Source organism: Stegostoma tigrinum, chromosome 33 (assembly GCF_030684315.1).
Source record: "Stegostoma tigrinum isolate sSteTig4 chromosome 33, sSteTig4.hap1, whole genome shotgun sequence".
In the NCBI taxonomy this organism is placed as follows: domain Eukaryota; kingdom Metazoa; phylum Chordata; class Chondrichthyes; order Orectolobiformes; family Stegostomatidae; genus Stegostoma; species Stegostoma tigrinum.
The window spans coordinates 6547642-6575140 of record NC_081386.1 but is presented as its reverse complement, the minus strand read 5'-3'; the positions used below and the strand labels follow the sequence as shown (position 1 = coordinate 6575140).

Below are 27499 nucleotides of genomic sequence, written 5' to 3'. Positions count from 1 at the left end.
TGCTTAATGATGTCTACAGGTATCTGTGATGTCCTTTCGAGAAGGAAATCTTCTGTCATGACCTGCTTTGGCCTATGTGATTTCAGACCCATAGCGATGTGGGTGGCTGTTAATATCTTCTGCAGTGCCACAGCAAACCACACGTTTAAGTGCATTTAGGGACAGGCAACAAATAATTTCACATCTCATGAAACAAAAAGCAACTCCAGTTGACTTTGCTGAGTTACATGCATCTTGATGATGACAATGTTTATAAAGGATTGTAGAATGTTATGTGATATCAGATGCTAGACTTTGGGACAGACTTATTTGAAATAGAATCATCTAAAAATATTCTTGTTGCACTAGCACATGTATGATGTAGCTCATGTTGTCTGAGGATTTAATTTTGTGGACGCAGTATCATGAAGCATGTTCATATGGAGAGTTTCCATAAGACTGAATGTGGAGGCATTTTACATGTTCAACATTAATAATAAAGTGTGTGGCCATAGAAAGTGCAGAATATTTGTTATTTTTGTGTGATTATTCATAGATTTCATAGAATCCATACAGTGTGGAAACAGGCTCTTCAGCCCAACAAGTCCCCATCCCATCCAGTCTCATCTCCCTGTAACCCTCATAATCTACACACCCCTGAACACTACAGGCAATTTAGCATGGCCAATCCACCTAGCCTGCACATCTTTGGACTGTGGGAGGAAATCGGAGCACCCGGAGTGAACCCACACAGACACGGGGAGAATGTGCAAACTCCACAAACAGTCGCCTGAGGGTGGAATTGAACCTGGGTCCCTGGCAGTGTGACACAGCAGTGCCAACAACTGAGCCACCGTGCTGCTGTGAGGAGGCAGGAACTGCCAGGCAAGCGCTCTCTGAACTCATTTGTTGAATGGGAGTTGGAGTTTTAAGTTTGCCTGATTGTGGCTCCAATTGTTTCTAAATTAAGATCAATTATTGGCGGGGTATTGAAGAATATTGAAGATTTGCATTTAAGTAGTACCTTTTGAGATCAAAGGATAACAGGATTGAGGAACAGATTGGAAGACAGATTTTGGAAAGGTGCAGAAGTAATAGAGTTGTCATCCTGGGTGACTTCAACTTCCCTAATATAAACTGGAACCTCCAAAGGGCAAATAGTTCGGTTGGAGCAGATTTTATCAGTTGTGTCCAGGGAGAATTTCTGACTCAATATGTAGATAGGCAACTAGAAGGGAGGCCGTATTGGATTTTGTGCTTGGCAACAAACTGGGCTGGGCATCAGATCTCTTGAGTGGGAGAGCATTCCAGTGATAGTGATCACAACTTCCTGACCTTTACTATAGTCATGGAGAGGGATAGGAACCGACTGTATGGGAAAGTATTTAATTGGGGGAGGGCGAATTACAATACCATTAGGCAAGAACTGTGGAGCATAAATTGGGATCAGATGTTCTCAGGAAAATGCATGACAGAAATGTGGAGGTTGTTTAGGGAGCACTTGCTACAAGTACTGGATAGGTTTGTCCCACTGAGGCAAGGAAAGAATGGTCAGGTGATGACAGGACATTTGGAACACCTAGTCAAGAGGAAGAATGAAGCTTACTTAAGGTTGAGGAAACAAAGATCAGACAGGGCTGTAGAGGTCTACAAGCTAGCCAGGAAGGAACTGAAGAGTGGACTTAGTAGGGCTAGAGGGTGGTATGAGAAAACCTTGGCGGGTAGGATCAAGGAAAACCCCAAGGTGTTCTATGCTCATGGAAGAACAAGAAGTTAGCCAGAGTGAAGGTAGGACCAATCATGGATAGTGGAGGGATCTTGTGCGCAGAGTCAGAGAAGGTAGGGAGGTCCTTATTGAATACTTTGCTTCAGTATTCACCAGTGAGAGGGACCTTGACATTTGTGAGGACAGCATGAAAACAGGCAGATGTGCTCAAACAGTTTGATGTTAGGAAGGAGGATGTGCTAGAAATATTGAAAAACATGAGGATAAATAAGTCTCCTGGGACAGAGAGGCTATATCCAAGTTTACTACTGGAAGCAGGGAAAGAGATTGCTGTGCCTTTGGCGATGATCTTTGCGTCCTCACTGTCCACTGGAATAGTACCAGATGATTGGAGGGTGGAAATGTCATTCTCTTATTTAAGAAAGGGAATAGGGATAATCTTGGGAATTACAGACCGGTCAACTTAATTCTGTGGTGGGCAAATTATTGGAGAGGATTCCGAGAGATAGTATTTATGATTACTTGGAAAAGCACAGTTTGATTAGAAATAGTCAGCATGGCTTTGTGAGGAGCAGATCATGCCTCATAAGCATTATTGGGTTCTTTGAGGATTTGACAAATGACATTGATGAAGGCAGAGCAGTGGATGTGATGTATATGATTTTCAGTAAGGCATTTGATAAGGTTCCACAAGGTAGGCTCATTCAGAAAGTAAGAACGCATGGGATTCAGGGAAATTTGGCTGTCTGGATACAAAACTGGCTGTCCAATGGAAAGCAGAGTGTGGTAGTAGGTGGAAAGTATTCAGCCTGGAGCTCGATGACCAGTGGTGTTCTGCAGGGATCTGTTCTGGGACCTCTGCTGTTAGTGATCTTTATAAATGACATGGACGAGGAAGTAGAAGGGTGGGTTAGTAAGTTTGCCGATGACACGAAGGTTGGTGGAGCTATGGAAGCATGGAGGGCTGTTGAACGTTGCAATGGGACATTGACAGGATACAGAGCTGGCCAAAAAAGTGGCAGATGGAATTTAACCCAGAAAAGTGCGAAGTGATTCATTTTGGAAAGTTGAATTTTAATGCAGAATACAGGGTTAATGGCAGGATTCTCAACAGTGTGGACGAACAGAGGGATCTTGGGGTCCACGCCCATAAATCCCTCAAAGTTGCTACCCAAGTTGGTAGGGTTGTAAAGAAGGCATAAGATGTGTTGGCTTTCATTGGCAGGGGAATTGAGTTTAAGAGCCATGAGGTTAGAACTCTGGTTAGACCACATTTGGAGTATTGTTTAGTTCCAGTCACCTCATTGTAGGAAAGATGTGAAAGTTTTAGAGAAGGTGCAGAGGAGATTTACCAGGATGCTGCCTGGACTGGAGAGCAGGTCTTATGAAGAAAGGCTGATGGAGCTAGGCTTTTTTATTGAAGCAAAGAAGAATGAGAGGTGACTTGATAGAGGTGTACTAGTGTGCAAGATGGTGAGAGACAGATAGAGTGTATAGTCAGAGACTTTTTCCCAGGGAGGAAATGACTATTATAAGGGGGCATAATTTCAAGGTGATTGGAAGAAGGTATAGGGGAGATGTCAGTGGTAGGTTCTTTACACAGCGAGTGGTGGGCATGTGGAACGTGCTGCTGGCAGTGGTAGTGGAGTCAGGTACTTTAGAGACTTTTGAGCAACTCTTGGATAGGCACATGGAGGATAGTAAAATGTAGAGTATGCAGGGTAGGTTGATCTTAGTAGGATAATAGGTCGGCACTGTCGGGCCTGTATTGTGCTACATTTCTATGTTCTTAAAACATTTTATGGGCTATACTTTCAAGAATTAATTGTTTTAATGTAGGGAACATTAACCACCAGTTGGTGCACAGAAAACCCCTTTAACTAGCAACGTAATTATGACAAGTTAATCCATTTTTGCTTATTGATTGAGGGATAAATATTTTCCTACTCTTCTTCATACTAGTGTCAAGGGATTTTTGGCATCCGCCCGAGAGGGAAGTCAATGCTTTGGTTTCATGTTCATCTGAAAGACTGCACCTGCAGCCTTCCCTTCTCAGTATAGTCCATGGATTGAATTTTTAAAACCTGGCTTTGATGACTCTTTGTGGTAACTCCTGTGCAAAATTATACTTATGAACTGTGTATATGACACATCATAGCAACTAGCAGCATAGTAAGTCCAAGTTCAGGATTGAATTAGAATATTGTGGTCTTGATGAAGGGATTGTTGTATGTTCTGCAAATGTTCTACGCTCAAATTGCAATGATTTTGATAGATGGGAACAAGAAACATTTGGCTAGTAAAATGTATATTTTAAAGTAATATGATACACTTCTTGCATTAGCTTAGAGTTTTACAGCACTTGCATGCCAACAAGTAATAGTTTTGTGGTTCAGAACAAATTATATTAACTTGGCAACTGAAAAAGAAAATTAGAGGAAAACAGTTAGGAATTTCAGTGGCTGTGTTTTGAAAAGTATTTTGTGTCATCCCCTGATCTTGAGCACTCCTGCTGCCAAAACTTAGGAAAACCTTCATGTTGTGAGAGTTTTCTTCATGTGATAAATTATTCACATAGGTACAGCAAAAAAAAATTTCTCAAATGTTTTTCTCAATAAAAGATGTAAAAGCTCAATCTTAGGAATTTACCTGTACGAAGGGTAAACACTGACATGGACTGGTTGTGCTGAATATGTCATTTCTCTGTTTGACTAACAACTATACAATCGTCTCCATTATTCCTGATGGCTGCTGAAATGTAGGTAAACATAAGGCTTCATTTTATTGTATTGAAATGGTTGGCATGATGAATAGCAAATGGTAAGATGAGCTTTACTGCATCTGGTAGTGCAGCACAGATGTTAGTTGTTCTTGAATATTTCTTGGTGTTGGACACCGCAACGAATTGTCTTTGCCCTCATTTAGTTTAAGTGTGGAGTTCCATGCTGTCTTAATAATTTCTGTTAATGGAATGGTGTATTCAGGCAGTGAGAAGCCATGTGTCACGTTTATACTCAGTCCACCATCTCCTGAGGTGGCTGGTTTACCGTGAAATAGCTGTTAAGACCCATTGCCAATTCGGAGATCCATCTGTGACGACAGTGCAGATCCTTCACAGCTGCCAGTCATTCTGCCACAGGAACTGGTACTCCATGCAAGTGCTGAGCCCTGTTTGTTTTATGTTGAAATCTGCAACGTGTTCTTACGATAGGTCATCAATCAGACCATTTTTAAATCTGGTGAATGGCAGATACATTTGTTATTTAGAGTGGAAAGCCTTTGACATCAGTAATGGTAGAAATGACCACTTTTTCTGTTTCATTTAAGGTGCTTCTTTACAGTGGTTACGTATAATTAGCTGGAAAAATTATTTTAAAATTGAATCCACAATGAGGTGAAAGCATTTTGTGTGCATGCCTGATGGGTTTGGTGGCTGCAAGCACTCTTAGATAATTATATTTGTTGAGGTCACCTCAACATTGAGAACCAGTTTAAATGAAGATATACCGTTGAATCAAAACAGTTTACCTCCACACACAAGTAATTGAAATAAGTGTAAATTATTATGCATAATGTTGGATAATGAAGTTTCTGACATTTAACTCTGTTGTGGTGCAGAAATGTTATCACAATCTGACATTCTTCTTAGCAAAGATTCAGTGAGAGGTAGTGGAAATTGTAAGAGTTAACAAAATGTATTTTTTCCCCCGGAAGGCCATCTGAAGACACCGGATAGGTTAATGGACTGCAAAGGTTTATTCCTTGATTAAAAATTTGTGTGATTGTGTTCACTTCTCTAAGTAGTAGCTTAATTTCCATGATTTCCATTTATGTTAAAATTAGAACAGATACAAGTTGTCTGACATACCTTTGACCATTATACCGGCAGGAAGGAATATTTGGACTTGTGTAACATGTTATCATATCTCTGGGAAAGGTTAAAAAGAAATCCGCAAAAATTTGCTTACATTCAATCACTTTGCGTAAGTAAAGACCAGCTGCTGGTTTTCACCAGCAACTCTGCCAAAATAGCAGTTTTGAGTTGCTGTTTCAGGGAAGGATGAATGTAAGATGATGGTGGAGTAGGACCCGTCTGCTCTGTCCACTTTTCTTTTAGTTTCTTTTTGCTTCTTTTTATTTTTTCTCTCTTTTTTCTGTTCTCCTTTATTTTACTTAGCGCGGTGATGGCGAATGGGCCTTGCCGTGATGTCGAAAGTGAATTTGGGTTCCAGCCAACTTATGTATTGACAAGGCAGCCCTAGTGCTGACTCGTGGCTGCTGCAGATGTGAGTTTGAGTTCTTGGCTTTGGTAGCAGATTCATAGTGGAGGCAACGGAGGCAAGTTTGGGCCCAGTATGGGACCAGGCTGCATCAGGAGCTGCATTGGCGAGGTGGGCCCAAAGTGGACTCATGGCGGCGGCAGGGTCATGCTTAGGTTGTTTCGGTACCCGGCCTCATCAGTGGTGTGGGCATCGTTGGAGGCAAAATGGCAACGAAGAGTGATGACTTCTGTTCTGGTCGTGGTGCAGCAAAGAAGACTGGCCACTAGGCCCATGGCCCATGCCCATGACGGAGCACTTAACACACTTGTAGAGTTGAACACTTGCTTTATTTCTTCATTTTCTGCCTTGATATTCTATCTTTTAGTTTATATTTCTGTGTTTTAAGATGGCGTCGGAAAGTGGTGACACTATACCACACTTTCCGCTGTATTTTGTAATAAAATACATGTGACAATAAATAAATTGAATCAAAAAATGCATGCCTGTCAATCCCTACTGCCCTTCAAAAGTCTGATCTTTGCTGTTGTAGATGGGGCCCTTGCATTGAAATTGTGTGTTATTTTAAAATTATTACACTCAGGTGGGGAGCGCTGAGCCCCCCCCCCCCCCCCCCCCCCCAGTTAGTTTCAACCTTTGTTAGGTAAGAAAAATGTATAGCTATTATACTCCGTTATAAGAACATAAAAACTAGGAGCAGGAGTAAGCCTTCTGGCCCCTCGAGCCTGACCCGCCATTTAATAAGATCATGGCTGATCTTTGAGACTCAGCTCCACTTACCCGCCCACTCACCATAACGCTTAATTCCTTTACTGTTCAAAAATTTATCTAGCCTTGCCTTAAAAACATTCAGCGAGATAGCTTCAACTGCTTCCCTGGGAATTCCACAGATTCACAACCCTTTGGGTGAAGAAATTCCTTCTGACCTCAGTCTGCTTCCCTTTATTTTGAGGCAATGCCCTCTAGTCCTAGTTTCACCTGCTAGTGGAAACAACCTCACTGCCTCCACTTTATTTATTCCCTTCATAATCTTATACGTTTCTATAAGATCTCCCCTCATTTTTCTGAATTCTAATGAGATAATCCCAGTCTACTCAGTCTCTCCTCATAATCCAACCCTCTCAACTCTGGAATCAACCGAGTGAATCTCCTCTGTGCTCCTTCCAATGCTGATATATCTCTTCTCAAGTAATGAGGCCAAAACAGCACACAGGACTCCAGGTGTGGCCTCACCAGGGCCCTATACAGCTGCAGCAGAGCCACCCTGTTTTTATACTCCAACCCTGTAGCAATGACAGACAAAATTCCATTTGCCTTTTTAATCACCTGCTGCACCTGCAATCCCACCTTCAGCGATTTATGCACAAGGACACCCAAGCCCCTTTGCACAGCACCATGCTGCAATTTTTTACCATTTAGAACATAGCCCATTTTGCTGTTGTTCCTACTGAAATGAATGACTAGGTTACCTGCGTCAAAAATAAAGGATTGCCAATTGTGATGTTTTCTTGAGTGAAAGAGAGCTTTATTACCCATTGCCCTGAAAAATTAATAAGATGTGATGACAAACAGGCACGTGTATACTTAGCTTGCAAAGAAGCAGTTGTATATGTTGGCAGATGAAGGCAAAAGTGGTTACCAATCTTAGAGTTCCTTCAGTTGTGAGAATGAAAAGAGCAGAGTCCAACTGCTTAGCAGTTGACCTGTTTCTTCAGCAGTGGTGTAGTGAATGATTTTTCAAAGTTGTTTACTCACCAGCTGGTTTCTGCCATTGGTTCTGAAAACATAAGCGAGAGAAGAGCTTCTGCTATCCTTATTGCTGATGTTGCTCTATCTCTCTTAAAGACTGCTGTTGATGTAGCATTCTTTTGCAGATTTTGGTGCCTGTCTTTGTTTCATTTTAAGCTGGCTTGTTGGCAACATCTTATTTCTCAATTTGTGTAGTTCTCAGTGTGAGTAAAACAGGAGATGCCTCACTTAAGCTTCAATCTTAACCTCTTAATTACAAAATCAACTGCCTCAGAATTACCATTTTGTACTCCTGTTTATTACCTAGCCTTGTCAGGTGATAACTGCAACTATCTTTAAAAGTCTGTCGTGTCCATATAAAACAGAAAGATATTTTTAGTCCATGAAAGTCTCTGGTATTAAAGTCACATGATGAAAGTTGTGTATTGATGATTCATTTTCATTTCAATCAGAGCAAGTTTTAAAGTTAACTGCAGACTTGGGAACAGATTTGTGTTAAATATATGCAATGTCACGGACAGCTCCTCATAAATATTTACATCTCAAAATTCTTGGCATAACATCACTACTCAAGATTTTCTTCAGTTTTCCAATTTCATTAGATTGAGGCTACACAACCTTTGAATTTAATCACATTTTGCTGAGTATTCAATGTGTATTTAATCTTGAAAACATCTTATCAAGGTTTAAAGAAAACACAAAGTAAAATTACACAATAGTTGTGATATATTAAAACATTATTTTACTGGCCAGATCATTTATTTCAGAAATACTATGTATGTACTTTTAAAATCAAGGTCACAGGTACAGCTACTTTTATCTCCCAATGCAGACCCTTCTCCTAACTTCACTTTATGATCAAGTGTTCTTGATGCAGTCATGCAAAAAAGAAGTGCAAATTTCGGCGCTGTCCTTGGTTTGCACATTAAATCAAATGGATGAAATATCATACTGGAGACTCTGACCTCCACATCTGATTCATAGAAACCAGGAGCAGGAGAATGCCATTCAGACATTTGAGCCTGTGCCATCATTCAATATCATCATGGCTGATCCTTTATCTGAATACTATATTCCTGCTTTCTTCCCATACATCTTGAAGCCTTTAAATAGAGAATTCCACAGGTTCAGTTCCCTTTTGAGAGATTTCAACATATATGTATATTCAACATGTTAAATCAAGACTCCATCTGCCTCCACAAGTAGACGTGTAGTATGCCACTGTGCTTTTCAAACAAAAGAATGGGGTAGGTCAGTCAAGTCAGACTGATTTCTCAATTATCATCATTAAAATAGATGATCTAGCTATTATCTCATTGCCATTTCTAGGTATTTTTATGAAAATTAGATGGCACAATTCTAATGTTACAATAGTGATGACGTCTCCAAAGTATATGATCGGCTGAAAAGTACTTTACACACCATGAAGGGTTGGAAAGGTGCTACATAAATGTAAGTTTTTAAATTGTGAAATCTTGTTTTGCTGGGTATGCATGTACTTGTGATTAAAGCAATTGTTTTTGACACAGACATAAGGGGATTATTTTCCAGAGGAAATATCTTGCCTGCTGCAAGATCAGGTTGAAAGTTGTGGGAAGTAAAATACACTATTTTCAATTGCTTTTAATTAAATCATGCAAAGCATGCACAGACATTTGTGATGTGAATACCTGGGAAGTGCGGTTCCTGTCAGCAGTTGCAAGATGGAAAGTTCTGGCCTATCTCCTGTTATTTGGGATGGAGTTAAATGCTATCCCTAGTTTACACATTTAAACAAAAATTGTCGTTATAAGAATACAGCAAATGCTTCTGAACAGTTTTGACAGCAGACTAATTTTTTCAGTCGTATCATTCATTGCGCTGTGCAATAACATGCACTGTTGTTATGAGAGACTTGTATTAAATAAAGCATCACTTTCTTTTAAAATCAATAAATCACTAATTTCTATAATTCATTGCTTGTAAAGCACTTTTGGAGTTCTGAGATCGTGAAAGGTGATTTTTAAATGCAAGTCTCATTTTCAATCTCACTTTATTAGTCTACAACTTGGTGTTTGAGTACCATTTAAAGGGTTAACATGACCATTGCTTAAATGTTCCTGGCAGTTTTAAGTAGCCGTTGATTCCAGGAATGGTGGTGTCCCTTTCCTTGTAGTGTACATACAGCAGATCCTCCAGTGAAGTACCATCTGTGAACGCTACCAAGGAGCTTTTTAATCCCCTGGTAGAGGAGATTTGAGAACTTCTGCGGTTTTGCAGTGTGACTGAGAAAAACCTCCTTAGGGTAGTGAGGGAGAGGTGGACTTACCCTCAGCTCCGTTCTCCCTTCACTCTGAGCTGAACTCATGTGTCCTAGTCTTCTCTTCTAGTGAAAACATCATCTCCGCTTCCACTGTATCTAGGCTTCTCAGTATTGTGTACAATTCAAAAAGATCCCACTCATCCTTCGTAAACCTTATTGAGTACAGACCCAGAGTCCTCAACACAACCTCATATGACAAGTCCTTCATTCCCAGGATCATTCCCTGTAAACCATCTCTGGAACCTGTTCAATGCCAGCACATCCATCCTTCAGAACCGGGCCCAAAATTGCTCACGATATGCTATCTGACCATAGCCTCATAGAGCTTCAGCAGAACATTCACGCTGTTGTATTCTAGCCCTTTCAAAACAAATGCTAAAACTGCAGTTGCCTTCCCAACTGCCAACTGAACCTGCATGTTAACCTTGAGAGAAACCGGAACTCTCACTCCTCGGTCCCTTTTGTGTTACAGATTTCTGAAACGTTTGCCCATTTAGAAAATAGTCTACGCCTCTTCTTCCAACTAAAGTGCATAAACCTCACACTTTCCTTATTGCATTGCATCTGCCATTCCTTTGCCCATTTGCCTAGTCTGTCCAAGCCCTTTGCCTCCTGACTTCTGCAACATTATCTATCTCTCCATCTATCTTTGTGTCATCTGCAGACTTAGCAAGATTGCCCTCAGTTCCTTCATCCAGATCGTTAATGTATAATGTGAATAGCTGTGATCCCAACAGTGACCCTTACCGAACTCCATTAGTCACCGGCGGTTATTCCGAAAACTACCCCTTTATTCTTACTCTTTGCCAGTCCTGTAGCCAACCTTGAATCTTACACCATGGGCTTTTATCTTATTTAGCAGTTTCCTGTGCAGCACCTTACCAAAAACCTTCTAGACATAGACCACATCCACTGGCTTAAAAAAAACTCCAAAGAACTGTGGACGCTGGGAATAAGAAACAAAAACAGAAATTGCTGGGAAAAGTCAGCAGCTCTGGAAGCATCTGTGGAGAGAAAGCAGAGTTAACATTTCAGGTCAACTGACCCCTCATCAGAACTGATAGTAGCTAGGAAAATATATGCTCAAGGCAGGGTGGAAAGAGAGATCAGGAGGAAGCGATAAGTGGAGATGAAGTCCAGACAGAGAGAAAAATAAACAAAGGAATGTGTAAAAGTCAGCCTGGGGAGTTGACAAGGTTCTGTATGGTAGACTGGTTAGTGAAATTAGGTCACATGGGATCCAGGGTGAGCTTGCCAATTGAACACCAAATTGGCTTGACTGTAGGAGATAGAGGGTGGCAGTGGTGGAGGGTTGTTTTTAGGACCGGAGGCCTGTGGCCTGTAATGTTCTACAGGGATTGGTATTGGTTCCACTCTTGTTTGTCATTTATCCCAAAACGATTTGGATGAGACTTTAGGAGGCATGGTTGGTAAGCTTGCAGCTGACTCCAGAATTGATTGTCTTGTTGACAGTGAAGAAGGTTATGTAAGATTACAAAGGGATCTTGATCAGTTGGGCCAATGGGTTGAGGAGTGGCAGATGGAGTTTAATTTGGATAAATGTGAGGTATTGCATTTTGGTAAAACCAGCAAGGGCAGGCCTTATACTGCTAGTGGTAGGGTCTTGGGCTGAGTTGTCGAAAGACAGACCCAATGGCTAAGGTACGTAGTTCTTTGAAATTTGTGTCATAGGTAGACAAGGTGATTAACAAGGCATTTAGCAAACTTCCCTTCATTGTTGAGAGCGTTGAGAGTTTTGAGTTAAAAAGAAAGGCTAGGTAGGCTGGGACTTCTTCCCCTAAAGCATAGGAGTTTGAGAGGTGACCTTATAGAGGTTAATAAGATCACAAGGTAATAAGATCACAAGGGGCATAGATAAGGTGTATATCAAAGATGTATTCCTCAGGGTAGGGGAGTTAAAAACTAGGGGTTATATTTTTAAGGTGGGAGGAGAAAGATTTTAAAAAAGACATGAGAGACTTTTTTTCACACAGAGGATGGTTTATGTGTGGAATGAACGTCCAGAGGAAGTTGTAGATGCAGGCAGAATTACAACATTTAAAAGCCATTTGGACAGGTACTCATAAGACCATAAGACGTAGGAGTAGAAGTTAGGCCATTTGGCCCATCTAGCCCACTCCGCCATTTAAATCATGGCTGACGGGCATTTCAACACCACTTCCCTACACTCTCCCCGTAGCCGTTGATTCCTTGTGAGATCAAGAATTTGTCGATCTCTGCCTTGAAGGCATCCAACGTCCCGGCCTCCACTGCACTCCGTGGCAATGAATTCCACAAGCCCACCACTCTCTGGCTGAAGAAATGTTGTCTCATTTCCGTTTTACTTTACCCCCTCTAATTTTAAGGCAGTGCCCACGGGTCCTCGTCTCCCCGCCTAATGGAAACAACTTCCTAGCGTCCACCCCTTCTAAACCATACATTATCTTGTAAGTTTTCTATTAGATCTCCCCTCAACCTTCTAAACTGTAACGAGTACAATCCCAGAATCCTTAGCCATTCATCGTACGTTAAACCTACCATTCCAGGGATCATCCATGTGAATCTCCGCTGGACACGCTCCAGGGCTAGTATGTCCTTCCTGAGGTGTGGGGCCCAAAATTGGACACTGTATTCTAAATAGGGCCTAACTAGAGCTTTGTAAAGCCTCAGAAGCACATCGCTGCTTTTATATTCCAACCCTCTTGAGATAAACGACATTACATTCGCTTTCTTAATTACAGACTCTACCTGCAAGTTAAGCTTTAGAGAATCCTGGACCAACACTCCCAGATCCCTTTGTACTTCTGATTTGAGAATTTTCTCACCATTTAGAAAATAGTCCATGCCTGTATTCTTTTTTCCAAAGTGCAAAACCTCACATTTACTCACATTGAATTTCATCAGCCATTTCCTGGACCACTCTCCTAAACTGTCTAAATCTTTCTGCAGCTTCCCCACCTCCTCAGTACTCCCTGCCTGTCCACCTATCTTTGTATCATCTGCAAACTTCGCCAGAATGCCCCCAGTCCCTTCATCCAGATCATTAATATATAAGGTGAACAGCTGCGGCCCCAACACTGAACCCTGCGGGGCACCACTCGTCACCGGTTGCCATTCCGAGAAAGAGCCTTTTATCCCAACTTTCTGCCTTCTGTCAGACAGCCAATCCTCAATCGAAGCCAGTAGCTCACCTCGAACACCATGGGCCCTCACCTTGCTCAGCAGCCTCCTGTGAGGCACCGTATCAAAGGCCTTTTGGAAGTCTAGATAGATAACGTCTACTGGGTTTCCCTGGGTCTAACATACTTGTTACGTCTTCAAAGAATTCTAACAGGTTTGTCAGACATGACCTCCCCTTACTAAATCCATGCTGACTTGTTCTAATCTGATCCTGCACTTCCAGGAATTTAGAAATCTCATCCCTGACAATGGATTCTAGAATTTTACCAACTACCGAGGTTAGGTTAATCGGCTAATCATAGTAAAGGTTTAGAAGGGTATGTCCAAATGCAAGCAGTGAGACTAGCATAGTTTAGGAAACCTGGTTTGACATGAGTTGTTAGGATTATGCAGAGATATTGTAATATGACTTTGCCAGACTGAATGAATGGGGCAAATGCATGCCAGCCTGTTGAATTATCATCTGAGAGATGTTACTTGCGATGCTGTAGCATTCCCTCAATATTTCATTGCTGCATCCTCCTAGATTTTGAATTCAAGCCCCTTGAGTGGAACTGGATTCCACAACCTCTGACTTGGCAGTTGTTTGTTACTCATAGAGAAATGTCTGGCATCTTTAGGTTTGAGTTACAGTTTCTGATCCCTAATGCATTCTTTATTTACTGATTTACACCTGAGTTAAGTTAATGCAGATGAACTGATCAAATAAAATTGAAAGCAGCAGATTACTTCTCTGCCACGTTGAACGAGACTCAGAAAATGCTGCTGTTTCACTAATGCCAAAAGAAGAAAATCAAAATACTAAGGAACTCATAAAAATGGATTCCCATCGTTCAGTGGGATAGTTATATGGTCAACATGACCAGAATAAAGAAATGTGCTTAACTGGTGCCATCTGTTGGTTATTTGCCAAATTGCACACATGAGCAATTTTCATTCTTAATACTCAAGAGGGTAATACGATTCAACAGATATGACTTTCACAGCAAATTCTGATGATTGAATAATCAAAACATTAAATGTTGATGAGAAAAATAGTTCCTTGCTCTTGTTGTTATATATCAGTACACCAATGCTAAAGTTTGAATCAGCAATTGGTCGAACTTGCCCTGTCCATCTTTTTGAGGCCATTCAGTGTGTTGATCCTGTTCTGACACTTAATTGATGATGTTGCATCTTTGTCTTAACTTAGTTCACATTTGGTTCTTTAATCCCCTTATCAACTGTTCTTTGTTTTGAAATTTTCCATTCAGCTAGGCTTACAAACCTTTTGTGAGAGAACAGTCCCATGTTTCTAGCACACATTGTGTTCTTGCCAGTGACTTCCTGACAGCCTAATTTTGTTTTTGGCTCTGCCCCCTTGTTCTAGTCTCAGAGATGAAGTATGTCACATTAACTGCCCTCCCAATCCTTTAACCATCTTAAACACATTGATTTAGTCAGCCTGTAATCTCAGCAGAATACTTGCTTAGTCTATGCAACCTGTCCTTATAACTTGATCCTTTTGGCCTCCTGTTGATTCTTACTGCATATTGTCCAAGGTGACTGCATTCTTACCAAGTTGTGATGCTTAAAGCTGAGTACAATATGTTAAATAATGTCTAACAAGGCTTTAATGTAACGAACATACCATCTATCCCTTTGCCCTGTGCCTGCATCAGATAAAGGCCAACGTTCTCTTAGCATTTTTAATTATTTTCTTTTCAGGGAAACAGCGGTTGAAATTTTTATCTCTTCATTCATCAGGACAAACACAACAATGCCAATTTTGAAGGGAACAATAATTTATTTTGCATGAGAAAAGGCTGCTGACTGGTTGACAAGTCAACAGTGATTGGTTGATGATGGGAGAATGTTATTTTCTCCAGACTTCTTATTGTCTGTTCCATCCTGGCCCTGATCAAAGAATGTGTAGCATTGTGTCTAGACTTGGCCTTTTCAGAATATAATGTTATGGAGTCTTCAGCCATTGTTGCAAAGGGTAACGCTTCTCCTCTAGTAACCATCCCTGCGAGGTATCTGGCCTTTCTTGTACAGCAGAAACATGGGTTCTTCAACATATAGGCATCATGGCAGCTCCAGAGTAACAACTGCAATTGTTTAAGATCACTTGCACATTGATGGGATGGTACCCATTTTTGTTGACAAACTCAATTGCAACATGAAATGGTTCAGTCAGAACAATGCACGAACAGTCTATCATGCTCTTCACCCCAAGGCAATGGCAAGATTGACGAAACCGATTGCCCAGGCTGCAGCACCTATCTTGTAATGTGTGAGTGAGATGAAGTGGTGTGATCTAATTCAAATGGTATTTGGCACAGCCTTAATACTTTTTGTGGTTTGAAAACTGGGACATCTCACACGGGCCCCCAATGGCTCCTTGGAAGGAGCCAGTCGAATAAAACTTCAGTAGAGCTAATGCCTTGATGACCAAAGATATAGGATGATCACCCACTCCTTCCGGCCGAAGGTCCCATTCCAGCAGTTGATACAGTCTGTTACACAGTGTCCTAGGACACCCTCAGACTGTGGCAATACTGTGCCTCGCTCATTCGGAGAAAATGGCATATTGGATAATAGACTCTGAGTCTCCTGTGCTACCTCCAAATCCTGAGGTGATGTAACTTCTTCATGTGGAGACTTGTTTGGCATCCGCAGAAGATTGCTGCTACTCCTGAGCTTGCTGACGTATCTGTTCCTCTTCCATTTCTCTGCACCTTGTTGCATTGCAGCAACAGTGAGAATAATCCCGGCTGTGTTTGGATCCATCAATTACACTTGCAATTAACTTGTGTGGGAACATAAAAAGAACAGTTCCTTAGGAATGTGACACTCATTTGCATCACTCTCCAATGACAGCTTAGCATATTACTTCATGCAGTTGGACATAAGGTGGTCTGTCAAAGAAGGCCACGGGATGCCTCCACATGGAACTTTGACAACATACTGTATTGCGATGAATGCATCACCAGTCTTATGATAAGGAGATAGTAGCAGATTATAAACGATGCTTGAATACTGGACCTGCCTTCTCCAACCCCTAATCATCTGTGAAGAGCATCATTGTATTAAAGAGGGTGATGCATTATACAGTTCAGGTTGAGAGGGAATCAGTTCTGTGCGCTGGTTTAGTAGGTGGAATCTTGCAGTGTCTTTGTACTTTGTTTGATTATTGGATTCCCCTTAGTGCCTCAAACTGTAAATACAGTCTTGTACAAGTAAGAAATTCCTTTAACTCTATCCAACAAACAAACCAAACTCCAATTGTCTCTTACAAAAAACAAAGTTGCTGGAAAAGCTCAGTAGGTCTGGTAGCATCTGTGGAGGAGAAAAAAAAAGAGTTAACATTTCGGGTCCGGTTCTGAGGAAGGGTCACCAAACCCGAAACATTAACTCTTTTTTTTTCTCCTCCACAGATGCTGCCAGACCTGCTGAGCTTTTCCAGCAACTTTGTTTTTTGTTCCTGATTTACAGCATCAGCAGTTCTTTTTGGTTTCCAATTGTCTCTTACATGCTGCTCTACGGAACAGAACTGCTTTAGGGACTATGTATGTATACAGAAGATATTGTTATGAATGAAGTATATTTTTACAAAAAAACTTTAGTGCTTTATGGCCCAGAGGGGCCACTTTTAAGATGGTCTGGATTACTTCTATTCATAGAGATGACTGTCTTCAATCTGCACTGACTAATTGCATAGTCAAGATTGCATAACTCAGTAAGCTATTTAAATGAGCCTGTTCAGAGATGATTTTGCACACTCCTGGAGGAGGTGTGACTTGAATCTGGGATTTTACATTTTGAGGTAGGGGCACCACCACTGTACCACAAGAGCCACAGCTTGCATATCGCGCAATTTGGACAGCATGCATTTCATGTGCACGATGGTATGATTGCAAATGACTGATTTCCTTAATTGTGCAAATGCATGTTTAGTGCAGTTGCCCCTGAATGGCTTCTTGTCCCTCAGATATTGAGCCCATATTTTTAGGAATGAGAAGCTCCACCCACTCTGGACATGCTTACAGCTTTTTTCTACCTGTAGGTCACAATTAGGAATCGAGAGATCATGGAAGGCAATGAACGTTTTGTCTTTTTCTTATTCCTTCATGGGAATGTTGCTGATTAGGCCAGCATTTTTACCATTCCTAATTATCCAGAGGGTCGATAAAGGTCAACAACATGGCTGTGAGCCAGATGTCCCGTGGGCCACGCTAAATAAGGGAAACAAATTTACTTCTCTAAAGGAATGAGGTTTTAGTGACAATCAGCAATTACGTGGTTGTCAGTAGAATGACTTCTTGTTGCATATGTTTATTAAATTCAGAGTTTCCCAACTGCCATGATAGGATCTGTATCAATGTGTCCAGAACATTTGCCTAGAGTTTGGCTTACTAGTCAAATGATCTACATCTGTGGCACCTCTTGGAGAATCCCAGGCTCAGTCCAGTCATGAGACACCACCCCACTGTGTCTCTCCCCCTGCCACTGCCACACCACCACCACGACTAAACCTCCTTGTCTCTTTCTATCTGACACTGACCAGGACTGACTGTCTACCACCTATGCGTGGGTGCACAGCAACACAACAGAAGGCCATGATGCTGTGAGTATCCAGGTGGATGCAAAGTGAGTAAATGCTAAGAGAGTAAGCTCGCTACACTGAGATGCAGCCTGGTCCAGTTTGTGAGCCAAGTACTTGTCTCTCCGTGCAAAATGCCCTTGCACAGCACTGCATTAAAAGATGCCAGTATGTTCCAGAGTGTGACATTAAAGTGCTGAAGCCAACAGAAAGTTTATCAGAGTGTGCCATGATGATGTATTGAGGCCAGTACATTTGGATGCTGATATCTGTCTGTGGATATGGAATGCCTGTGATTGCTACCCATAGTTTTTGCCCTGAAATGTTGGTGCCTGGCGTCCAAGATGGAGTTCCGGATGAGGGAACAGCACAAGCTCTGTCCTCCCTTTAACTTTTGTGTTGGGCATTCTCTGCAGTTAGTCTCTGACTATTGGATGGTAGAACGGGAGACTGCATATTAGTTTGTGAGATTAAGTAACAATGAGTGATTGAGTGATAATCCCCATTAATGGATCTCTTGCTGTTCACTTGCAAGAATCTCTTCTCAATGTCCATCACTTGGTTGGAAAATGCAACGTTTTGGACTTAAGATTAAAAAGGGTCTCACTGGGCATATTGCCTAATTTTTCCAAATTCCTTGTAATAGCCCCCAACTTTCAGGGGTGGAAATATTCTGCCTGTGTGTCTATGCCCTTGGCGGAAAGAGATGTTTGACTCCAGTTTAAGAGTTTGTTTTTTTTCAGGAATGCAGCTTACCTCACTCCTAAATTTACTTTGCACTAGTGCAATTAGTGCTTTCCATTTTGATTGGAATTTAGATGTAATATGTAAGTGTTGAGAAATCTGTCTTTCTTGAAATAGTAAAAGCATTGATGGTTTTCTTAAAAAAAAGCTTTTACAAATTCCTCATTGTTCAACAGTTCAGTCCCTTGGGTTACATGTTGCTTGTGGATGGCATCCAGTAGGGGTAAATATTGGACTCTGGCTGAGAACCAGGTCAGGGTTCCCAAACCATTACTTAAAAATTGGTGTAATATAAGGAAAGGATCAGGCTGAGCTTACAGACAGTTCCTGCAGAGGCTCAAAAATGTATAATAGCCCTTTGACAAGTCCCTGGAGGCCTCGGTAGAACCATAACTCAGCAAAGTGTTACTGCCATCAGGAGAGCTAAGAACAGGAGAAAATTGGCAGGGAGAGGGGAATTTATTTCTAATTTTAAGATAAAATGTGTCATGTGTGACACCACTCTTCCTTTTCATTCCAGTTTCAGTTAAAAATGTGGGTGATGACCGCTTTTGTAACAAAGGAAAGCTGAATAAGAAATGCCGTTACTCCCCTCCATTGCCTGCCCACTGATTTTCACAATGAAGATTATGTAAAATGAAAGTTTCAGACTTTGCAGAAAGGAAGCTACATTGATGGAATAAAACCCACTCTCTGGCATCCTGTTTATGCCCATAAATGAATCCCACTGGTTCTGGTGGAATATTTTTGGCCCTGAGGAGATTAATTAGCTTGACAATTATTGAAACAAAGAGACACGTCTTAAATTTTCATAGCAAAGTTGCAGAAATTAAATTTATGTTAAAAAATGGTTGTGGTTTTGAAAATTAATATGGACATTTAAATTCATAACAGTAACTTACTAATACTGTGCTCTGTAATGAGACAATAAAAATGTTATCTCAAGTATAAATACTGCTTTACCAAGAAATTGGGAGAATATTTGGGATGGAATTGTTACCATGTGATTATCGGAGAATTTTGTAAGTAATTTCTCTTAAAACATAACACTTTTATTAAATTTCACATAGTTGGTTTTCACATAGATTTCGTATGTATCTTTAACTCATACTTTAACCCATCAGAATGTTGTTACATCTGATTACGTGGCAAGTTATATTTCCTCATCATCTCTGACTTCACGTAATGCATAAGCTACTATTATAAGCAAAGAAATTTACAGTTTTACTGAAGTTAAAATCTTCCCACAGCCTTACTGCTCCCTATCTGGGCAATCATCTCTCTATAATCAACTCAAACTCTTGCTCTTCCCTAAACATTCAGTTTTGTTAACTCTCATCCTTTGTGCGTTCCCCTTTCTGTCACCACACCATTGACGGCTGGATCTTCTGTCTGTTACTCTGTCTCTGTACTAGTTTTGGGACTATTTGACAAGTAAAATTAAAAGCACAGTTGGAGAATATTCCACAAGAAAGCATCATATTAATAAAGTTTCATGTCAGTGTTGTGGATATAGCTCTGTATGTTTAATAAATTGCATGTCCTGGATGGAAGTTAAGGGCAGCACAGGTTCAAAGGAGATACGTCAGCTAGTTTTGGTTTTTCAGGATGGATGTTCACAGCTCTCTGCAATTTCCTACAGTCCTTGACAGAGCAGTTGTCATACTAATCTGTGATGCATTCGGAAAGAGAGCTTTCTATGGTATATCTATAAAAATTGGTAAAACATACAGACAAGCATAATTTCCTTAGCCTTGTGAGGAAGTAGAGATGTTGTGTTTTCTTGACTGTCACATCAATGTGTGTGGACCAGGACAGATTGTTAGTGATCATCACTCCTAGAAACGTGACACACTGGACCATCTCCACATCAGCACCATTAATGCAGATAGGGGCATGTCCTCCTCCTTTCTTCATGAAATCAATGACCAGCTTTTTCGCTTTGCTGATGTTGAGGGAGAGATTGTTATCTTTACACCATACGATCAAGCACTCTACAGGAAAAAGATATTCTGCCTTGATGTTGTCTGAGACCCAGCCTACAATGGTGTTGACAACGAACTTGCAGATGGAGTTAGGACAAAATTGGTCCTATCAAAGTGTATAGTAGCGGGGTGTCGTAGTGGAGGTGTTGTGCCTGTACCCACTGATTGCGATCTGTGGTTCAGGAAGTCGAGGATCCAGTTACAGAGGGTGGAGCAGAGACCTAAATTTCAAAGTTTAGAGATTAGTTTGGCTGGAAGTGTTAAAGGCAGATCAAATTAGGAGACTGATATAGCTATCCTTATATTTCCAGATTTTCCAGGCATGAGTGTGGAACCAGTGAGATGAAACACATGTTCATTTGTGGTCTTTACTAGTACATTACAATTGCTTTTCCCAATTAAATTTACTTTTCTAAATTTCAAAACCTTAAGATGAGTTGAGATGAATCTTAAATGGATATCCTTGACCCTTTATTCTTCTTCAGCAGCTCAGTTTTTTTGCAGTGGTTTGATTCTTGTTCAACCCTCCTTTTCTTCCAAGTTTAGTATTTGGGTGAAAATTGTTCATCAGAGTGATTTGTTTCAACCCCTAATGATTTTATTTCCCAAAGCTTCAATGTTATAAAAAGGAATCTGTCAGAGGTCAAGGCAACTGCAAAAGCCAAGCCAGAATATCTTAGTGAAACCCTAAGTTTCGAACCGATATTGTGAAAATGATTGGTAGTTTTTGTGTTACTGCATAACCACCTCTGAACTGTGTTACTTCTTAGAAAAGTCCTGTGTGCATTTTCTTTTAGTCTAATTGTGCACTGGACGATGACCAAATTTGCATGGTGAGATTGTCTGTTTTTAATGAGTGAAGCAGTCTTGCTGAGTTCAGCAATTGACTGCTTCATGCTTGATTTTTAAAACAGGCTACGGTTCTTGATGTAATACAGACTTTTTGCTTTATCTCTATTTCACTTATTTGGACAACTGTGCTCTTGTGGATCGTGGATTAAGACAGCAATTAGATTGTACTACTTCCAGTGAGAAGCGATTTGCAAGATATTAAAATCTATTTTAAAACCATTGCTTTTTTATTGTATTATATGCAATTTAAAATAAATCAGCAGAAAATGTAACATAATATTTTTAAAGCAATTTTATGATAGTGACTTGTCAGAACTGTGATTTACATCCACAGTGGAGAAAATCACATCTCATTCTTGAAATTACAATCTTATGCCTTAGTGATAAGGGTGTGTTTCACGTGCATTTTCTTCCTCAGTGTTTGATTTAACAGCTTAATCAGTAGAATCCTTTAAATTTACTGAAGCAATAACACTAACATTCTTCTCTTTTATATGTTCAGCCTTCCTTGAATGCAAGAGTGATGAGACAGCCCCAGTGATTGTGTTTATTTGCAAGATGTTTGCTGTTGATTCCAAGACTTTGCCCCAAAATAAGTTAAGGTAAGCTAGAGACATTATTGTTGAAAGAAAGTTTTGTTTAGTTGTAAAAACACAATTTATGCCTGTGTTCTTTCACTTTGCAAAGCAGAATGCATTTGAATATTCCATAGCTTCGAGAAGGAACATGTCCACGTGTTGCATCATTCCATTAAACAAAACCTTGGGAGACACCCATTTCCTGGTGCATTTCCCATGGCAATGTCTTAATCAATCAGAGTCAGTTTATCAGATTCAACTTTAACACAGACTCTAGTAACTGTTCCCTGGTACATCATGCATGGCAACAATACTACCAAATCCCGTTTATCAACTAAACCTCTTGTCGTGCCATATAAATTGTTGTTGCCTTTGAGATTTGGTATACTTGTGATTCGATGCTGATGAGTGCAACATTAAAGCTTTGACAACATGGTTCATATTTCACTATTCAACTTGTGTGCTATCAGGTTACTATTAGAGATGTTAATGGTTTCTACAATTAATATTTCCATTTGCTTGTTTATTTCTCCACTAAATGATTTTTGGTAACTTTTCATGTGAAGATACGAAGCTGCTTCTTTCAATTTATGAATGAAATAGTGAAGGCCATTACAAAATGTCTTGTAAGATCTGTTGGCTGAAAATTTCTACTTCCCTGCCTAAACATAGATGAATTGGAGTTGGGGACTAAGTGTGGTGTGTCAAAATTTGCAGATGAACATAAGGTGAGTGGTAGAACAAAGTATGCAGAAGACATTGAAAGTCTGCAGAGGGATATAGATAGTCTGAGTGAGTGGGCAAAGATCTGGCAGATGGAGTGCAATGTTGATAAGTGTGGGGTCGTCCATTTTGGTAGGAATAACAGAAAAATGGACTATGTTTTAAATGGTAAAAAATTGCAGCACACTGCTGTGCGAAGGGATTTGGGTGTCCTTGTGCATGAATCGCTAAAAGTAGGACTGCAAGTGCAGCAGGTGATTAAAAAGGCAAATGGAATTTTGTCTGCCGTTGCTCCACCGATGGAGTTTAAAAACAGGGTGGCTATGCTGCAGCTGTATAGGGTCCTGGTGAGGCCACACCTGGAGTACTGTGTGCAATTTTAGTCTCCTTGCTTGAGAAGAGATATACTGGCACTGGAGGGGGTGCAGAGGAGATTCATTCGGTTGATTCAGAGTTGAGAGGATTGGATTGTGAGGAGAGATTGAGTAGACTGGGAATTATACTTATTGCAATTCAGAAGAATGAGGGGAGATCTTATAGAAACATATAAGATTATGAAGGGAATAGATTAAGTGGAGACAGGGACGTTGTTTCCGCTAGCAGGTGAAGCTAGGACTGGAGGGCATCGCCTCAAAATAAAGGGACTGAGGTCAGGAGGAATTTCTTCGCCCATCGGGTTGCGAATCTGTGGAATTCCCTTCCCACTGAAGCATTTGAAGCTACTTTGCTGAATGTTTCTAAGGCAAGGCTAGATAAATTTTTGAACAGTAAAGGAATTAAGGGTTATGGTGAGTGGGCGGCAAGTGGAGCTGAGTCTCAAAAAGATCAGCCATGATCTTATTAAATGGCGGGGCAGGCTTGAGGGCCCAGATGGCCTACTCCTCCTAGTTTTTATGTTCTTACCCATTTTTGGATAGATTTTAGGGAGATAAATGCAGAATGGTAATTGAGATTGTTGTCCGGTATCACTATTGTTTTTGGATGTCTTTTTGTTTTAGATCCCTCCACTCCGTGTTTGAATTCTTCAATCAGATTTCCACCCAGCCACAATACTGGGACCGTTCTTATTTAATAAACAAATGAAATCTGATGTGATTGCGGCAAAGACCCTCCTCAGCCAGTGTGCAACTTTTGACACAACTGATCCCGTTCCTCCTGCAATGTGTCTTCACTGTCATCTAGCTGGATGGAACTGCACTCCACTGGGTTCATTCTTATCTGCATAATTGTTGCCAGAGTATTAATTGTATGACTTCTCATTCCTGCACCAATACATCTGGTGTCCTCTGACAATCTATCCTAAACCCCCTTCTATTTCTCAACCGGATGCTGCTTCTCAGTAATATCATCTGAAACACAGCTTCAGCTTCACAAATTTGCTGAGGATGCTGACACAGATTTACCTTACCACTACATCTCTCAATTCCTGCATTGATCGTCAGACATCCGCTACTCGATTAGATTCCCTACAGTGTGGAAATAGGACCTTTGGCCCAACAAGTCCACACCGCCGTTTTGAAGCATCCCACCCAGACCCATTCCCATCACCCTATAACCCTCTCACTAGATGGGAAGAAATTTCCTCCTAACAAAATATGAGGAAGACAGAAGCCAGAGTGCTCACTCTCTGCCAGAAACTATCTTCTCTAGCCACTGAATTCATCCTTCTTCCTGGCATCTGCCTGAGGTTGAATCAAACTCTTGTAATACGTGGTTTGATGCCACACTGAGTTTAGATTCCTTATCTGGATGAGGAGAAAGCAAAGACAAGAATTGTCTTCAGGCTTAGACATCTAAGTAAAACTATATTGATATTCTATATTGATACTAAATACTCTATTATTGGTAGTAATAGATGTACCAGACTGATTTTTATTACATAGAGTCATTTAGCATGGAAGCAAACTCTTCAGTCCAACTTGTCCATGCCGACCAGGTTTCCCAAACTAAACTAGTCCCATTTACCTGCGCTTGGCTCACATCCCTCTAAGCCATTCCTATTTGTGTACCTGTCCAAATGTCTTTTAAATGTTATAACTGTACCTACTCTATCATTTCCTCAGGCAGTTCATTCCATATATACACCACCCTCTGTATGAAAAGGTTGCCCCTCAGGTCCTTTTTTATATGTTCCCCCTCTCACCTGAAACCTATGTCTTCTAGCTTTGAACTCCCTTACCTAAGGAAAAACACCTTTGCTATTCACCTTATCTATGCCCCTCATGCTTTTATAAACCTCTATAAGTTCACCCCGCAACCTCCTACACTCCAGTGAAAAAAAATCCAGCCTTTTCAACCTCTCCCTATAATTCAAATCTTCCAGGCCTGGCAATGTCTATGTAAATCTTTTCTACACTCTTTCCAACTTAATAACATCCTTTCTACAGCACGGCAACCAGAACTGTCTGCAGTAATGTTTAAAAAATATTTGGATAGGTACATGGATGGAAAGGGTTTGGAGGGATATGGACCAAATGTGGGCTATTGGAATTAGCTGAGTGGACACCATGGTCAGCATGGACCAGTTTAGGCTGAAGGGCATGTTTCCATGCCTTATTACTGCATGGCTCCTTGATTCTACTCCACGTGTGGCTTCATCAATGTCCCATTCAGATGCAACACAACACCCCAACTCCTATACTCAAGGACTAATCACACTTCTTGTTTTCACGTCTATGTGTTCCATATCCACAGATATTGGCATCCAAATGTACTAGCCTGAATACATCAGCATGGCAAACTCCGATACACTTCCTTTTGACTTCAGCACTTTAATGCCACACTCTGGAACATACTGGCATCTTTTAATGCAGTGCTGTGCAAGGGCATTTTGCGCGTAGAGACAAGTACTCGGCTCACAACTGGACCAGGCTGCATCTCAGTGTAGCAAGCTTACTCTCAGCACTCACTCACTTTGCATCCACCTGGATACTCACAGCATCATGGCCTTCTGTTGTGTTGCTTTGCACCCACGCATAGGTGGTAGACAGTCAGTCCTGGTCAGTGTCAGATAGAAAGAGACAAAGAGGTTGAGTATGCTGTCAAGACTCTTTCTTATTCTGGAGTGATCTAACTCTGTCCATTCTGTCCTATTTATACTCTGTTATATGCTATTCTTTCACATTACCCTTTGAAGAAGTACTTTGTGCTGTAGATAAAGGGTAACCAGGAGAAATATGTACTTAGATTTTCAAAAGGTGTTTGATAAGGTGCGACATCAATAACATTTGCAGAAAATAAAAGCTGATGATATAGGGGTAGCACATTGGCAGGGATAGAAGATTGGCTGGCAAACAGGAAGCAAAGATTAGGAACAAATGGATATTTTCCAGGTTGACAGGATACTTCAAGTGTTGTGCCACTGTTGAAGTTTCAATTCTTTACCATTTATATAAATGGCCTTGGATTAAGGGACCAAGAGTATGGTGATTAAATTTGTTGATATTAGAATCCATTTAGAGAGGGTTTACTAGACTATCATTTATAATAATCAGATTACATAATGAGGAAAGACCAGACAGGTTAGGCACGTATCCTCTGGAGGTTGGAAGCATTAGATGTAATTTAATTGAAACATATAAGATGCAGAGTTTGACCAGGTGAATACGGACAGGATAATTCTTCTTGTGGGAGAATCTAGAATTGGGGGCCATTGTTTAAACATAATGCTTGCCCATTTAAGATATAGATGAGGAAACTTTTTTTTCCTCCAAGTGTTGAGAGTCTTTGGAATACCCTTCCTCAAAAGACAATGGCTGCAGAATCTTTAAATATTTTGTAAGGCAGAGTTAAAGAGATAGATTCTTGATTACCAAGCAGATGAAAGAGTAGCAGGGATGTAGTGTTGAAGTTAAATCAGATCAAGCCATGATCTTATTGAATGGCCGAGGAGGCTGAAAGGGCCAAGTGAGCTCCTCTTATTCCTTGTTTATGTCATCGCAAAGTTGTTCCTGGAGCCCTTACACAACGCAAACAAGTCACAATCCTGGTGTCATGATGGCCCCAAGATATGTTTCTCATCACCCGCCCATGCCATTGTTAGGGCTACCTATTTTCACCTGTTATGTTGCCCAACTCCAGTCCTGCCTCAGCTGTCAGTTGAAACCTTCATCTGTCCCTTTGTTACTCTAAACCTGACTAATGCACTCCTTGGCAGTCTCCCACTTTGTAAAACCGTGATATCTAATTTGGAGCACCAGAGGCTGATGTAGTTCAGTTGAGGCATAATACTTTCGATGATTTGTATCACCCTCAACTCTTAGATTTTGTCAATTGCGATTCTCTTTGGAAAAGCTAGGATTCCATATACTTTTATACTTTTATCAGCTTCTCCTGCCATGTTCAAAGATTTGTGCACATGAATCCAATGATCTCCCTCTTCTTCCATACCTTTTAACATTGCATAATATTTCCACGCCTAATGCACCCAAAAAAAAATGCAACATGAATTGATGTTTAAGCAATTCTTTGGAAAAGGGGCAGGTCATTTAGTTAAGTTTAACTGCTCATTTTGGAATTTGTGCTGAGTATCCTGGTTACCATCTGAACATCAGACCATCTGGAAATTGTTTCTTATTGGCTCAAAGAAGCATTTTAATTTATGGTTCCAAGTGGAATGGTACCTCTGAGGTGATCTGTAGGTGCCCTTCCAAATTCTTCTGAAAATTACTTTCGTCAGACTTTTATATCTGCTCTAGCCAACAATGTCAGTATGTTGTTGTCCTCCATTTGGAGCACAATTTGTGGTAAATTAAATCACATTCCTCACTGCTGCATTCCAAAGGCAATTTTTACTGACATCATATTTGATAGCATT

At 40.7% G+C, this 27499-nt stretch overlaps 1 protein-coding gene across 3 annotated transcripts in view; it reads left to right on the top strand.

Moving 5' to 3' along the window:
* efl1 (elongation factor like GTPase 1) overlaps positions 1–27499 on the top strand; it is a 246108-nt gene that overhangs the window by 64732 nt on the left and 153877 nt on the right. For all 3 annotated transcript variants that reach the window (XM_048563067.2, XM_048563066.2, XM_048563068.2), the window contains one exon: positions 21885–21984. In XM_048563067.2, coding sequence (XP_048419024.1) covers positions 21885–21984 — 100 coding nt within the window. The remainder of the gene's footprint in view (positions 1–21884; positions 21985–27499) is intronic.